Below are 17,104 nucleotides of genomic sequence, written 5' to 3' on the forward strand. Positions count from 1 at the left end.
TGTTTGCTTTTAAAATCTACTTTCAATGCAGCAGGCTCTTGTTCAGAGTGTCCCTGAGACCCTTAGCAGAGCAGTCCCTCCCTCTCCCCTCTCCTCACTGCGAGCTAAGTCATCTTTAACTCTCCACTTCACACACTCACACACACACACATACACACTCACACACTCACACTCACACACACTCACACACCCACACTCACACACACTCTCACACACCCACACACACACTCACACACACACACACACACTCACACACTCACACACACACTCACACACACTCTCACACACCCACACACACACTCACACACACACACACTCACACACTCACACACACACTCACACACACACTCACACTCACAGACACACACTCTCACACACACACACTCACACACACACACTCACACACACACACTCACACTCACAGACACACACTCTCACACACCCACACACACTCACACACACACACACACACTCACACACTCACTCTCTCACACACACACACTCACACACACACACACTCACACACACACTCACACACACACACTCACACACTCACACACACTCACACACATACACACTCACACTCACACACTCACACACACTCACACACACACACATACACACACACACTCACACACTCACACACACTCACACACACTTAACACACACACTCACACATACACACACACTCACACACTCACTCTCTCACACACACATACACACACACTCACACACATACACACACTCACACTCACACACACACACTCACACATACACACTCAAACACACACACTCACTCTCACACTGTCATGCACACACATACGCACACACGCACACGCCGCTGCAACAGTGCACAGCTTCCTGCTGGCCTCCCATGTGCAGACCCACACACACTCCCCCGTGCTCTCACTCGGAGGTGCAGAAGCACTGTTACCACGGCCGTCTCTCCCCTCCCTCGTGCACACACACACTGACACACAAGCACAGTGCACACGCGTGTGCACAGAAAGGATTCAGGACTAATCCCGTTAGCGGTCCCCGTGTCCCCTCCCTCTCCCAGGACAGTCCGGAGGTGCCACACTCACCGCCAAAGCTGGTGGGGAACTTCATGAAGTGAGGGTAATTCCCGTACATGTCTGCTCTTCAGCTCATAGTCCTCGCCAGTCTCTGACGATCGCGGCCCCAGCCCCAGGCAGCGCCGTGCCCTTCACCGTGGGCGCCCGAGAGTGGTCATCGCCACCCCGCAGCCGGCTGCGCGGGCTGGGCCGGCCCCCGGGGATTAGCCAGGAATCCGCCTCTCCGCCGGGGCGGCCGCATAGCGCTGAGCCCGGCAGCTGGTGCCTGTCAGTAATCACGCATAATGCCGCCGCTGCTGCCTCTGCCGCCGCCTCTGCCACTGAGATCCGGTGCTGTTTGATTAACTCCCGGCTGCGGCTGCTCCCCGCGCCCGCGGCCCCAGGGGTCCTCCTGGTGGCACGATCTGTTATCCGGGCAGCGATCGATGTGTGACCGCCCCACAGGAGGTCAGGAGAGAGGGGGAGGTGGCCGGGGGCGGGAGACTCTTTAGGCGCCTTTTCCTGGACTTGCACCCACAAAAATCAATGGGTTTTATTAAAACGCACTTTCTCAGTCCGGCCGCTCTGTGTCCGCTGCACTTGCTGCGGGACTGGGAGCGGCCGTGGGAGGGGCAGCGCTGAGCGGGGCTAGGGCAGCCCTGGGTCCGGAGGGCTCCCTGAGCCGGCCGGGGCGCTGGCTCTCACCGGGGATCGAGGCCCGTGCAGTGGGGAGCCCCGCTCCATCACAGGGAGGGCGGGCATGCTGGCCCCACACTAGGGCCATTCGCCGGCCTTTCCCTGGAGGGGGCACTCACCTCCATCCCATCAAAGCGCCTGAGTCCTCCCGTATGCAGACCCTCCCACAAGTCAAGTTCAGGTCCCCTTCGAGGTCCGGCCACGACTCAGCCTACACCTGAACACCCCCAAGGAGGGGCTTCCTCCTCTCCCACCCCATTTCCCGCCGTTCTCACCATGAGAAAGGGTATTGTGGAGCTGACATCGGCCCCTCCCCCTGCAGCTCCTGCCCACAGGTTCCAGGCGCCTCCCTAGAGCCACGCAAGAGACGTCGAGGGCTGTCACAGCGGGATCTTCTGCAAATTCAGACCCAAACCTGTGCCCACAGTCTATGCCTCCTGGCACGGCCACCTCTTCCAGCCCATGGTCCCGAGCACCAGCATGCATTGGCGACCTCTCCTTTCCCAGCGCTGCCCTGGAACTCACAGAGCTGCCCCGGGAAGCAGGTCCCCTGCTTGGATGCGACACCCTCCTCCTGGTGCTGTGTGGGCAGGGCCCTGGGGTGCTGTCAGGCCCCGAGGGGCCCGCTGAGCCCTGACACTGGACCAAGGATCCGAGGGTACCTCCCGCACAGCCTTGGACAGAGCAAGCGAGGAGGGAGGTCAAGTCAGGGTCCCAGGGGAGAAAACCAAGACTCCGGGCTGGAGGAGCAGGAACAGAGGAGGAAAGAGCCAGAGCTAGGATGGCGTCAGGGGCATCAGCCCCACAGTTAACTCCCATCAAGAGAACCTGACAGCCCAGGTCCGTCTCCTTATCCACAGCTGCACCCCATTCCTGGGCGGAGGCTCGGAGGCCAGCGGGCACCCCCTTCACTCTCTGCCTTGAAATCCGGGTCCACGCCCTCTCTGCCATGAAATCCGGGTCCACGGGGGGACCCGCTGCTTTCGCCCCGTCTGTCTCTTATGCCTCCTCATCCCGTGGCTTCTGAGGACCCCGAGCGCCTTCCATAGTGATCCGACTCCTGGGTGCAAATGCCGAAAAGGACACAGCAAGGTTCACGTCTTAGAGCCGCCACCGATACATCCACTCGCCAGTGCCGGGCCCCGTCCTGCCACATTCCCTGGCCTGGCTTGATCTGGAGAGGTTGGGTCCGTAGAGAAAGCATCAGCACAGAAGCCAGCGGCTGGACGCAAGTCCCAGGCCACCGCTGACCACCTCACCATACTGGCCAGTTCCCCAGTCCCTGGGCCGCGGCTACTGCATGGTTTGTCATGAGGATCAAATAAGCCACACATTTAACACCCAGAATACACCAGAGGCCCGGCAGTTGCGTACATCTCTCTCCATGATGACGAAGGTGCTGACATATGCTCCTTCTCTCCTTTTGCTCATTTGTAAAAGGTCCTCCGAGCAGGGCTGGATGATTCCAGAACAGTGGTTCTCAACCTTCCTCATGCCGCAACCCTTTAATACAGTTCCTCCTGTTGTGGTGATCCCCAACCATAAAACTATTTTCGTGGCTACTTCATAACTCTACAACAGTGGTTCTAAACCTGTGTGTCCTGGGAAACACAGATATCTACATTACGATTTGTTAACAGTAGCAAAATTACAGTTGTGAAGTAGCAAAGAAAATAATGTTATGGTTGGGGGTCACCACAACATGAGGAGCTGTATTAAAGGGTTGAGGCATGAGGAAGGTTGAGAATCACTGGGACAGAGCATCCTTCGACCTCCACTTCAACTCGAATGAATCCAGCCCCCGTGACAGAGCGGTCCATTCTCCCCATGGAGGTCTCAGGAACACGAGTCTTACTGTCGCACAAACCACATTTCCCATCGCACACCCGGCAGAGGAGGAAGCACACCATTACACACACTCGGCCTTTCCGTGAACCGGCACCTCAAGTGCTCTCCCAACGACTCCAACCATCCTCTAAACAGCGCTCTCCCGGGCCCCGTCCAAGGTCAATGTCACAATGGCCTGCGTGGTGGTGCACTCGGTCTTCCTCCCTTTGATCGGTGAGGTGTGTTTTCCACAGAATGGAGAGCAGATTCCTCAGCCTGGCGTGGAGACACCTCACGTCCTGGCATCTCTGGAAAGTGCTGGGACAGCCACCCCCAGGCCCACGGACACACGGCTCCACCTCGCCAGCCTGTGACCTTGGACAGCGTGCTCACTCTCCGCGGAAGCACCCAGGCGACGGCCTCGCTGAGCTTCCTGGGTTTGTTTGGTTTTGGGCTCAGACGGGACGGTGGCTGTGCATGTGTTTTGCTTGGGGGTGGTTTGCGGTTTTTGTTTCTCTTAGACCGTAAGGAAGTCATACTTCCTTGGTCCTCTCCTCCCTTTCTCTGGCAGTCCCTTCTGGTCTGGATGCTTTGCTCACGGTGGGAGTGCTGTTGGCTTACTCCAACTTCTGGTTCATTGTTCATGCCATTGACCTTGTTCCACCTGTGCCTCCACTTCAATTGTTTTCCCACGTACGTGCCAGAAGCACGAGTAGGTGCTCGACAAATACTTTTTCGTTAGGAAATGCTCGATGTGCTTATTTCAGGGCCTCCCTGACACCTTCTGCCTGGCCTCACAGCCCAGAACAAGCCGCGACCGTTGCCAACGGCCAGGCAGTCTGACGGCGGCTTTGGCCTCTAATCCACACTTTCGGCATGGCTCCGCCGTGTCCTGTCCCGGCCCATTGTTGACATAACAACGTGATCCTCCCAGAAGCGATTCCCAGGCAGCCCCGGCGTCAGTCACTCGCTGTCTCCAGCTGTTCCTGAATTCTCACGTGGTGTCAACTGACAGGCTGAACACACATGGTCCCCAGCAGGACGAGCCTGTTCACTCCCAAGGATGCTGGGCTCCTGTCTGTGGGGTTCTCCAAAGACCAGTCCTCTCTGTGGACGCCATCCGCATCCGGTGAGCACAGAGGTCTGCCTGAGTCTTCGCCGGTGTGCTCGACGCAGGGGCAGCCTGATGCGTTACCCTGGTAACTGTGACTTCGCCGCTGGTCCTGCTCCTGGTTCATTGTCTCGCTTTGAACCAGGAGCAATAGAAAATAATGTTTTGCAGCAAACGTGAAGGAAAAGCAGAGTCCTTGATTTGATCACGGCCAACAGGCATTAGGTGCAATATCTCACGGCATCGACTCGGACTCCTGGTCTCCGCTGGGAGGTGCTCTGCCTGGCACCGGGACTCGGGGCTGGATGGTTTCCCCAAACACTGAACTTAAGCCGGGCAGACGGAGCAGCTCATATTACAGACGAGGAATTAGCGACCAGGCTGTGAGGGCGGAGAAGGGAAGAGGCTACTCAGCCAAACGCAACTTAGGCTGTGGTCTCTCCCAACAGAAATGGGTCTGAACGCCGGGCCCCACGGCTCTCAGCACTGTGTCTGTCACCAAGCAGGGATCCTTCTGTTATTAATGTGTTTCCATTATATATGTGTGTGCCGGGGGTCTATACATCACTTTTCCTCTTTCTGGCATTCATCCATTCATTCATTCATTCATCATTCAGCCAACACTTACGGAGAGCTTTTTGCATATCAGTCCCTGGGGAATGGCTAAGGGACCAGACACACCAGCCCTGGCCTCAGGGAGCGTGCATGGTTGGGGGAGGAGATGGACAGCAGCCCACAGGCACAGACACAGATACATCACCATAAGCCATAAGTGCCGTGAAGGAAAATAACTGGATGAGATGAGAGGCTGTGGCAGGGAATCTGATTTGAATGGAAAGGTCAGGGCAGACTCCTTTGAGAAAATGACAGTTATGCTCAGAGTGAAAGGATGAGTAAGACTGAGCCTGAGGGGGAGTGGACCAGGCGGAGGTGCAGAGGACCTGACAGCCTGCAGAGGGGACGATCTCGGTGCATTGGGAGGGGGAGGGGGCAGCAAATGTTCAGGTCTCCCCTCCAGAAGATGGCGCCGTCAGCAGCTGCTGGGGTCATGGTCTCACCGCAATTCTGTGTCCACTGGGCCAGTCAACTCTGTGCCGCTGAAAACCACGCTTCCCGGCTTCGTCCGCCCCTACGTGCCGGTCAAATTCAGATGACTCGCCTTTACCCCAGGTGACCCCAGGATCCCGTTCATGGGCACTGCTCTTCTGCCCAGGGTGCCCTCCCTCTGCTCCGTGTCCAAGTCCCATCGGGGCCCCAAGGCCATCTCAGGGGCCTCAGGTGGCCCGCTGGGAGCACTCTCTCCCCGAGGCGCCCTCAGTCTGCGGCTGGGCCCGCCCCGGTCACCCCACATGTTCTTCCCTGGACTGTCATCACGAATGCACCTCAGAGCCCTCTTACTGAACAGCACACTGTGGGTGCCTGACAACAGCCAGAGTCATTTTTGCTGCCCCAACAGCCATCACGATAGAGGCTGACAGAATAGAAACCCCATGCATGTGTGAATGAATGAATAAACGTTCATGGATGGAGTGGGATGGCCAACGCCACTCGTGGGGGGTGAGGGTCCCAGGAACCCGCACGTGGTACAGCCATGTGCCATCTTCCCAGGCGCCTCTTCCTGGAAATGCGGGCGCTGTGTGGACGGGCTCCCACTGGCACCGGCGCGGTATGTCCGTCCGGGCGGCCGAGGCCCTCAAGGACAGAAAGGATTCGGAAAGAGTGCTGATGGGCTCAGCCGGCAGGAAGAATGCCGGGTGGCTCAGTTGATTAGAACGTCGTCCCACACACTGAAAGGTTTTGGGTTCAATTCTCAGTCAGGGCACATATGGGAGGCAACCACAATCAAAGTTTCTCGCTCACATCTCTCTCTCTCCCTCTCTCTCCCCCCCTTCTCTCTCTGTCTCTCTCTGTCTCTCTCTCTCTCCCTCTCTTCCTCTCCCTCTCTCTCTCTTTATCAAATCAATAAATATCTCTTCGGGTAAGGATAAAAAAACAGAGCCATTTCCATGAGGCCTGAGATGTGTCCAAAGATACACACTCTGCCACCAGGGGTGTCCCTGTCAGAGCTGTGTGCTCCGTGGCCGGTGAGCTCACCCTGAGGAGTGGTCCCCAAACGTGTCTGCACGTTTGAGTCGCCGTGGAAGCTTCAAACATGCGAGGCCTGCGTCCAGTCCCGGAGCTGATTCCGTTGGTCCGGGTTGTGGTCAGGGCTTCGGAGCTGTTATCAGCGCCCACGTGACCCCGATGTGCAGATTCGGGGGAGAGAACCTTCCTACAACAGGACGCTGGGAAGGGCCATCCCCAGAATGAGCACGGCCTCCCAGTGAATGCCTGACTTCCGGGTGCTCCGGGTGCTGTCTCTCTGTATCTGACAGCTGCAACATGAGCTGTGCTGGTCACTTCACCCTCCCTTACGTCATGGCACCCGCTGCCAGCCGGTTGGTTCCTGATCTGGGGGTAACTGCTCACGTCCCTGCCTTCTCTTAGGATGAATGACCTTCTTCGTGCCCCAGGAACCACAGGCTCCGAACCAGGAGAGACCTTCTCACGGCCCCGGGAGCCCTGCCGAATACGTGGCTGTGACCACTCTGCCATGCCACGCCGGCAGTGGTAGCTCCCTCAACGCGGAAGGGACCCAGCTGGCTCGAGCAGGTAAAGCCCTGAATGCCATAGAGGCCTCCCGGGCCATCTAGGCCGAATCGGGAGCTGAGCCGGGCCAGGGAGGCAGCACCCGAGGCCCGGGCAGCAATGGGTGTTTGCTGTTTGCTGTTGTTAGAGATTAAGATGAATTCCTAGGAATTCAAAGGAACGTGCTGTCTTAATCTTTCTGACAATTGATAGAGAGCACAGTCAACAAATGAGGGAAACCATCTCGAAGATAAAACAACGAAGGGTTTTTTGGATTTGACTTATCCAAGTTCTCTTCCCGGCTACCCGGCCTGTCTGGGTGGTAGGAATTCTCTTTTATTTCTCTCTGCCTGTTTTTTGTAGCCTGACTGCTTGCTGCTGTGTCCAATGTCTGCATCTGCTGTGTCCCCCCCCAGAACTGCCTCCAAGGCAGACGCAGATGCAGTCCGGCAAACTCAGATCCACCCAAAACTCACCTCATAGATGTGAGACGATGGAAATAGCAGTGGGGAATGTTAGGAGCAGAAAGAGAATATTGGGGACTAGCTATCCTATCTAATAAAGAGGGAATATGCTAATTGACCCTCGTGCTGTCGCAAAGATGGCCACGCCCACAGCCACAAGATGGCGGAGCCCAATCCCCTCAGCCCCACTGGGGTGGCAGGCGGGCAGCAAAGCTGGGCCCACCTTCAGGCAGGCCCAGCCACTCTGCACCCCTGCCTCCAGAGTCCCCCAGTCCCTCGGCCCCCAAGCTGCCCAGGGCCAGCCCGAAGCGCAGGCCACGGGAGCCCTCAGGATACAGAGCAACTGTGGTCACACTGAGAGGAGAACAGGGCTGGGGCCACAGGAAACCACCCAGAGAGGCGCCCCAGGGCAGCTGTGGACGCTCTCCTGCAGGCTGCATCCGGACCCAAGGGGCCCCCGCCGAAGAGGCGGACGTCACCACTAGACCTCAGGGAGGCCCGTGCACGTCCCCCAGCCGGAGGGGGCAGTGCTGGAGCAGAGCCCAGCCCCAGGACCAGGCCACTGTGCCCGGATGCTACTGTGCAGGCCCACACTGAGCTGGCTGCTGGCCGGGTGCAAGTGGAGATTTGGAGGCTGCAGCCCAACTGCACCCAGGCCACGGGGTCTATTTTCAGGTCCCATGCAGCCGAGGGGAGGAGGCTCTAAATATACCCCGGTGCCCGCAGGAGGCAGAGCACGGTCCCGGCAGCTGAGCAGGGTGGGGCCGAGGGACAGAGGAGCCTCACGCCACCCTGGGAGCAGCCCCAAGGCCCGGCCACCTGTGAGCTCTATTTACAGGGAGCACGTGTCTGTTCTGTGTGACTGGGCCCAGGGCATGGGCTTCGGACGGCAGCCAAGACCCCGGAGCAAAGGGCGGCGATGCCGCAGAGGGCCCGCCTATCCCCCGGTGTCCGAGCCGCCGGAGGCCGGCGGTGACGGGAGCCGCAGAACGGCATTCCCGTGTGTGGTACCTGCTAGGCCCCCACGGCTGTGATTTACAAACCGGGTCGAAATGTCATTAGGAGCCAAATCCAGGGGCGAAGCCAGAAAGGAAGTTGGCTGCAAAGGTTCGCTCTGGAACGGGAAAGGCCTTTGAGTCCGCGTTCAGCCAGGACATTGTTGTCTTATCGCCAGAACCCAGCGCCGTGTGGCGCCTGTTTCCGGGCAGGGCATCCCACAAGGCCAGGACGCGTGCCACCGGGAGAAGAACGGAGGGGAGCTGCACCCCACCGGCATCAGTCACTGTCCAGGAGCCAAAAGGAACGGAAATAGCCAGAGAGGAGAACAGTGACTGGGGCCAGGGCTGGAGTGTGGCCAAGGCAGGTCAGAAAGCTGTATGCTCACCATATCAAACTTGACAAATCTCCACTTGGTGTATGACATTAGGGTTAGAAGAGCCACCAGATCCAGCTCAGCCTGTGTCACCCATGGGACGCTGGAGAACCAGCGAGGGAGCGGCGTCGGAGACAGGCCCTGCAGCTCGGTTGCTCGGGTCCAGGCACCGTCTGCATCCGCCTCCTCTGCAGGCTCGTTGGGCGCAGGTTCCTGGACCCCTGCAGCGGAATCTTGGGGGCTGAGAATGCCTGGACCGTGTGTCTTCAACACGCTCCCCGGGCGACCCCCGTGGGCGGTAGATCTGGGAAATCGCAGCCCTGCAGGATGGTACCCTAAGGAGGCCCGGCCTTTCAGCGCTGTGCCCCGGTGCCCCGGCTGCTCCGGAGCCGAGGGCCGCTCTGTGAGCCGGCGTTCACACGGGCTCATGGCCTGGCTGAGGCCTGCAGTCCCCGCTACTAAGCAGTGAGCCCAGCTTAGCGGCCAGTTCTTCCGGCTCCTGATCCTGGGCTCCTTCCACTCTCCTCCACCTCGAGCTGCAGTCCTTGGCCCTGGCGAGCAGGAGACCCAGGCTACGGTCAGAGGAACTTTCTGGAAGATGGGTTGAGCATGGCGGTGGGGTGAGACGAGCTGGTGCTGGCCTGCATCGACGGGTCTTGGAAAGACCTCGATGGGAGAAAGTGGGCCCAACATTCAAGAGACCAGAAACAGCCCAGAGCATCGTCCCAGAGGCCGGTGAGGAGGTGCCCCGGCTAAAGCGGCCCAGGGCTGGCGCGGGGCAGGGCTGGGGATCTGAAGGTGCAGGAGGTGGGATCTGAAAGCCCTGCTGGGGGTGAGGGAGGAGCTCTCCTGCTGCCCGTGACTTCATCCCTGAGCAGCTGCTGCCTCTCCAGGTGGAATTCTGGACACAATCGGCCGGCCGGTCCCAGATTCTTAGGGACAGCAGCCTTCCTGACGCCAAGCCCAAGCACACGTGCAGGGCCGCCTTGCCCTCTGCCTCCGCCCTGCGCTGTGGTTGGTCCGGATCCACTGCTGCCTCAGCCCAGATGGGAGAGCTGCGAGACCAGGGCCTCCCGGGGCGTCCCGGCAGGTGCCACCAGCTCCCGAGGCCCCGGGCCCCGGAAGCACAGCAAAGGGGAGCCCCAGCCCAGCAGGCCGTGCTTATGAGCTCTCTGTCCTTCAGGGAGGGACCCAGCCGCCTGGTGACTAAGAAAAGCAACTACAATGGGTGCTAAAACCAACCACCCTCTTCCCGGAGGGTGGGCAGCAGACTGTCCTCAAGCGCACACTCACTGGCCAGCTCGCCGGGGGTAGGCCAGGACGACGTGAGGAGGCAGCAGCCAGCCCCACCATCCTATGTCCCTGACATGGCCTCCTCATCACCGCTCTGATGTGACTCTGTGGCGCCCCGTGGCCCACAGAGGTGCCCACGCCGGTGCCATCCCCTCCCCCAAGCCCACCAGCCCTCCCCTACTGAGTGCCTTCAGCCTCCAGAGCGGTGCAGAGGACTCTCCCAGCCGCCCCGCAGCCCTGGCTCCCAGGCCTGGGCAGGGGCTGAATCTGAGCCTGCGCCGCCTGCCGCCTCCCCCTGACCTCCCAGCGGGCCGCCTCTGAGGCCGCTGTCTTGTCCCCGCTTCCCTGTGTCTGTGTCACCCTGGACTCTGAACCCCTCACCCACCTCCCAGCAAGGAGGGCCCTCCATGCCGATCCGAAACCAGCTGGCCGCGTGGCCTTCGGGCCCTGGGCCCTGGTGCTTCCTCAGCCCGCAGAGCACTGCCACTGCCGCCGTGAGCCCCCAGCCCCTCCCTTTCCTGTTTGCTCAGCCTCCACGGGGGGCCGCCTCTTTGTGAGGAGGCGGGACCTCAGTTCCCTGTGGGGGTGAGCATGTCACCCACACATTTACATCAAAGCCTCTTCCCTATGGGCTCCCCATGCCACACCCACCCACCCCCAGCCAAGGTCAACCTCCCTCTCATCCCTCCACTGTGAACTGCTCCTCTCCAGCAGCGCCACATCCACTGCCACTGTACCACGGCCACAACCACGGCCACAACCACCGCCATAACCACCACCACAACCACCATCACTGTACCACGGCCACAACCACGGCCACAACCACCGCCACGGCCACCATCACAACCACCGCCACAACCACGGCCACAACCACCGCCACAACCACCGCCATAACCACCGCCACAACCACCGCCATAACCACCGCCATAACCACCGCCACAGCCACCGCCACAGCCACCGCCACAACCACCGCCACAGCCACCGCTGTAACCACCACCACAACCACCGCCACAGCCACCGCCGTAACCACCTCCACAACCACCGCCACAGCCACCGCTGTAACCACCGCCACAACCACCGCCACAGCCACCGCCACAGCCACCATCACTGTACCACCGTCACAACCACTATCACTGTACCACCACCACAGCCACCGCCACAACCACCGCCACAGCCACCGCCACAACCACCGCCACAGCCACCGCCACAACCACCGCCACAGCCACCACCGCTGTAACCACCGCCACAACCACCGCCACAACCACCGCCACAGCCACCACCGCTGTAACCACCGCCACAACCACCGCCACAACCACCACCACAGCCACCGCCACAGCCACCACCGCTGTAACCACCACCACAGCCACCACCACAACCACCGCCACAACCACCGCCACAACCACCGCCATAACCACCGCCATAACCACCGCCACAGCCACCGCCACAGCCACCGCCACAGCCACCGCCACAGCCACCACCACAACCACCGCCATAACCACCGCCACAGCCACCGGCACAGCCACCGGCACAACCACCACCACAGCCACCGCCACAACCACCGCCACAACCACCGTCATTGTACCACAGCCGGTTTCCGCCCGGTCCCTCCAAAGACAGAAGCCCCTGAGGGTGGGCCCGTGTCTCTCATTCACCCTGAATCCTGGGCGGCTGCTGGCAGGGAGGAGGCAGTAGGTGAATGGATGGAGGCATTAGTCACCTTGACCGTCCAACACTTCAACAGGGCTTTGTCCAAGAGAGGGGCCCGAAGAAAAGAAGAAAGAGAAGGAAGGAAGGAAGGAAGGAAGGAAGGAAGGAAGGAAGGAAGGGAGGGAGGGAGGGAGGGAGGGAGGGAGGGAGGGAGGGAGGGAGGGAGGGAGGGAGGGAGGGAGGGAAGGAGGGAGGGAAGGAGGGAAGGAGGGAAGGAGGGAAGGAAGGAAGGAAGGAAGGAGGGAAGGAGGGAAGGAAGGAAGGAAGGAAGGGAGGGAAGGAGGGAGGGAAGGAGGGAGAGAAGGAGGGAAGGAGAGAGGGAGGGAGGGAGGGAGGGAGGGAGGGAGGGAAAGAGGGAGGGAGAGGAGAAAAATATGAGGAAAGGAGGAAAGTTTGTCTACTGGGAAAGTCAGCCAAAGCCAGTGATGGTCGGTTAGTAATTTCGCATTTAATTCAAAAGCAGACACATTTAGTCCAATACATTAATAAGTGATATTGAGCACCCACTCTGCATAAAGCAGAGAGTTCTTTCTCTGTGCGCCTGCCCGCTGTCTGTCTGTATCCCTGTCCCTCTGTCTGTCTGTGTCCCTGTCCCTCTGTCTGTCTGTGTCCCTGCCCTCTGTCTGTCTGTGTGCCTGCCCCTCTGTCTGTCTGTGTCCCTGCCCCCTGTCTGTCTGTGTCCCTGTCCCTCTGTCTGTCTGTGTATCTGTCCCTCTGTCTGTCTGTGTGCCTGTCCCTCTGTCTGTCTGTGTCCCTGCCCTCTGTCTGTCTGTGTGCCTGCCCCTCTGTCTGTGTCCCTGTCCCTCTGTCTGTCTGTGTATCTGTCCCTCTGTCTGTCTGTGTGCCTGCCCCTCTGTCTGTGTATCTGTCCCTCTGTCCCTCTGTGTGCCTGTCCCTCTGCCTGTGTGCCTGCCCCTCTATCTGTCTGTGTGCCTTCCCCTCTGTCTGTCTGTGCGCCTGCCCCTCTGTCTGTCTGTGTCCCTGTCCCTCTGTCTGTCTGTGTCCCTGCCCTCTGTCTGTCTGTGTGCCTGCCCCTCTGTCTGTGTATCTGTCCCTCTGTCTGTCTGTGTGCCTGTCCCTCTGTCTGTCTGTGTCCCTGCCCTCTGTCTGTCTGTGTGCCTGTCCCTCTGTCTGTCTGTGTCCCTGCCCTCTGTCTGTCTGTGTGCCTGTCCCTCTGTCTGTCTGTGTCCCTGCCCTCTGTCTGTCTGTGTGCCTGTCCCTCTGTCTGTCTGTGTCCCTGTCCCTCTGTCTGTCTGTGTCCCTGCCCTCTGTCTGTCTGTGTGCCTGTCCCTCTGTCTGTCTGTGTCCCTGCCCCCTGTCTGTCTGTGTCCCTGTCCCTCTGTCTGTCTGTGTGTCTTCCCCTCTGTCTGTCTGTGTGCCTGTCCCTCTGTCTGTCTGTGTCCCTGCCCTCTGTCTGTCTGTGTGCCTGCCCCTCTGTCTGTGTCCCTGTCCCTCTGTCTGTCTGTGTATCTGTCCCTCTGTCTGTCTGTGTGCCTGCCCCTCTGTCTGTGTATCTGTCCCTCTGTCCCTCTGTGTGCCTGTCCCTCTGCCTGTCCCTCTGCCTGTGTGCCTGCCTCTCTATCTGTCTGTGTGCCTTCCCCTCTGTCTGTCTGTGCGCCTGCCCCTCTGTCTGTCTGTGTCCCTGTCCCTCTGTCTGTCTGTGTCCCTGCCCTCTGTCTGTCTGTGTGCCTGCCCCTCTGTCTGTGTATCTGTCCCTCTGTCTGTCTGTGTCCCTGTCCCTCTGTCTGTCTGTGTCCCTGCCCTCTGTCTGTCTGTGCGCCTGCCCCTCTGTCTGTCTGTGTCCCTGTCCCTCTGTCTGTCTGTGTCCCTGTCCCTCTGTCTGTCTGTGTCCCTGCCCTCTGTCTGTCTGTGTGCCTGCCCCTCTGTCTGTATCCCTGTCCCTCTGTCTGTCTGTGTGCCTGCCCCTCTGTCTGTATCCCTGTCCCTCTGTCTGTCTGTGTGCCTGCCCCTCTGTCTGTATCCCTGTCCCTCTGTCTGTCTGTGTGCCTGCCCCTCTGTCTGTGTCCCTGCCCTCTGTCTGTCTGTGTGCCTGCCCCTCTGTCTGTGTATCTGTCCCTCTGTCCCTCTGTGTGCCTGTCCTCTGTCTGTCTGTGTGCCTGCCCCTCTATCTGTGTGCCTGCCCCTCTGTCTGTCTGTGTGCCTGCCCCTCTGTCTGTCTGTGTGCCTGCCCCTCTGTCTGTGTGCCTGCCCCTCTGTCTCTGTCCCTATCCCCTCTGTCTGTCTGTGTCCCTGTCCCTCTGTCCCTCTGTGTGCCTGTCCCTCTGCCTGTGTGCCTGCCCCTCTGTCTGTCTGTGTGACTGTCCCTCTGTCTGTCTGTGTCCCTATCCCTCTGTCTGTCTGTGTCTCTGTCCCTCTGTGTGCCTGTCCCTCTGCCTTTGTGCCTGTCCCTCTGTCTGTCTGTGTGCCTTCCCCTCTGTCTGTCTGTGTGCCTGCCCCTCTGTCTGTCTGTGTTCCTGTCCCTCTGTCTGTGTGCCTGCCCCTCTGTCTGTGTCCCTGTCCCTCTGTCTGTCTGTGTGCCTGCCCCTCTGTTTGTGTCCCTGTCCCTCTGTCTGTCTGTGTGCCTGTCCCTCTGTCTGTCGGTGTGCCTGCACCTCTATCTGTCTGTGTCCCTATCCCTCTGTCTGTGTCCCTGTCCCTCTGTCTGTGTCCCTGTCCCTCTGTCTGTGTGCCTGCCCCTCTGTCTGTGTCCCTGTCCCTCTGTCTGTCTGTGTGCCTGCCCCTCTGTCTGTGTCCCTGCACCTCTATCTGTCTGTGTCCCTATCCCTCTGTCTGTGTCCCTGTCCCTCTGTCTGTGGTGCCCAGAGAGTCTGGCAACGGAGCAGCGGGTGCACCCAGGCGTGAGGGCCATGCTGTCTGCCAAGACAGGTCCCCAAGGCTCCCGAGACATGGCTCCCTAATAGATTGTCTTAATGGTGCGGGATGCCTGGGCATCCAGGCGCTATGGTAACGGGCATTACAGGGTCTGCAGGAGAGGAGCAGCTCCTGGTTAGAATGGGGTTCAGGTGGAGGGGTGGGGACACACAGGTGGGGCAGAGGAAAACGCACAGGACAACAGCAGCCCCGCGGGGGACGCACAAAGCCTCTCTCGGTGGCTCTTCTGCTGAGCCCCCGCCTAGAGGGAGCTTAAGCACCGCCAGACTGCGCCGAGAACGCAGGTTCAGACCCCTGTCCTTGCGCTAGGAGCCTCCTACCAACATGGAGAAGCCCTGGCCAGGTGGCTCAGTGAGTTGGGGCGTTGTCCCATATGCCAAAAAGACTGTGGGTTCAATCCCCAGCCACGGTGTGTACAGGAGACAATGATCCCTGTTTCTCTCTCTCTCTCTCTCTCTCTCTCTCTCTCTCTCTCTCTCTCTCTCTCTCCCTAAAGTTCAATAAAAACATATCCTCAGGTGGGGGTTTAAGAAAATCTGGATAAAACCAGGCCGTGATGGTTTTATCCATGAGTCCCACCACTTGGAGAGTCAGCGAGTGTGTGCGCTGTGAATAAAGGTCCAACTGAACGTTCATTTCCACACCATCGAAGTCCCCCTCCCCCAGGGAAACACCCGTGTCTAAGGACACGGAAGAAGCCGGCCAGGGAAGGCACGGAGGGCGAGTTGGAGGGGGCGGGGGGGGACTCCCTGCCTGTGGAGTCCTGTGCACCCTGCCCGGGACTGGGCCACCTCAGCTCCTGCCGGGAGTTCACACCGGGGTTCTGGGCCCGGGCCAGCCTGCGATCTCTGGGTTTCTCACCGAAAACATCTGCTCACAGACACGTTTTAGGATCTGCTGTGAGCAGAGCGTCCCCTCCCGGCAGCCCCGAGCTGTCTCCGGGAACCCGGCCTCCTGCCTCCCCGCCCAGCCCAGCCGCGGGGCCCTGAGGGTCCCCGGTGGAGAGCAGCCTCGGTTCCCGCTGACCCTCTGGTTTGGGGCCTTCCCTAAACCAGCAGGTGCCTGGGGGCAGCTGAACGCGACTGTTCTCGTGTTGGCTGACCACACAGGTGCCCGCGGCGGCCAGGCTGGAGGACGTGGGCATAAACAGGAGGAAGGTCTCCATCAGGACCCTGAGCCCCGCAGCTGCCAGGCTCGGGGGAGCCAGGGTGGCGGTGACTGTGTTCTTTGACTTTTCTACTGTTTTTAAGACTAGATTTCTCTTCTTCCGTTAGTTAGGAGGGAACAACTACGAACCCTTTCAATATGGATTTACATGGCTTAGGATTTTTTGGGAAATATTCTTTACACGGGAACAATGAGGATCCATCGTGGGATTGTAAGGTGACGTCTGTTTTCTTCTGTAAACAGGTTTGTTTACAAGTTCTCTATTACCTTTCCCTGTTACTTATGGCATTTACAGTTAGAACATAATTTACAATTTTAAACAAAGATATTCGTCTGTCCTACGCATCGTTTGTTTCTGCTACCGGCAAATCACAAACCGTAACTCCATTGCTCCACACACGTTATTCCATAAGGCAAGTGGCTCAGGAGCCACAAAGCAGACAAGCCTGAACTACCGCCCTGAGAACGCCACACGGTTGGAGCCGAAACCCTCGGTTTTATGAGCATCCTCTGGGACTGCTCCTAGGGGCCCCTCACCTGAATTAGACTCTCATCCCATTAAAGAATGAATCTCTGCAGCTCCCTTCCCCCTCCCCCTGCACTCCCTCCCACCCATTCATCAGCCATCTGCTTTCCATGTCCCTCCAAAGTCCCCGAAAGACACAGCATCGAGTGTCTTGGACCATGAAGGCCCCTCCTCTAGCCGCCGAGAACTGGTGTGAAATGTGTGAAAGCAGAAGCCCAGGTTCAAGTCCTGACTCTGCTCCTTGCACCCCACGGGACCCCAGACATCCCTCTCTGGCCTTCTTGCTCCCGCCTGGGAACCTGGATGGCAGTGGTGACATGTGGTGAAATGGCAGTGGTGACATGGAGACCTGTGGGATGATGCTCT

General features: G+C 59.3%; 1 protein-coding gene across 1 annotated transcript in view; it reads right to left on the reverse strand.

Moving 5' to 3' along the window:
- Positions 1-1,395, reverse strand: part of RXRG (retinoid X receptor gamma) — a 32,838-nt gene extending 31,443 nt beyond the window's left edge. Inside the window, exon 1 of the mRNA XM_036443010.2 lies at positions 1,086-1,395. Within this exon, the coding sequence (XP_036298903.1) occupies positions 1,086-1,134 (49 nt within the window). The 5' untranslated portion in view covers positions 1,135-1,395. The remainder of the gene's footprint in view (positions 1-1,085) is intronic.
- Positions 1,396-17,104: the final 15,709 nt, after the last annotated feature.

This window comes from Pipistrellus kuhlii, unplaced genomic scaffold, assembly GCF_014108245.1.
Source record: "Pipistrellus kuhlii isolate mPipKuh1 unplaced genomic scaffold, mPipKuh1.p scaffold_m20_p_18, whole genome shotgun sequence".
NCBI lineage: Eukaryota > Metazoa > Chordata > Mammalia > Chiroptera > Vespertilionidae > Pipistrellus > Pipistrellus kuhlii.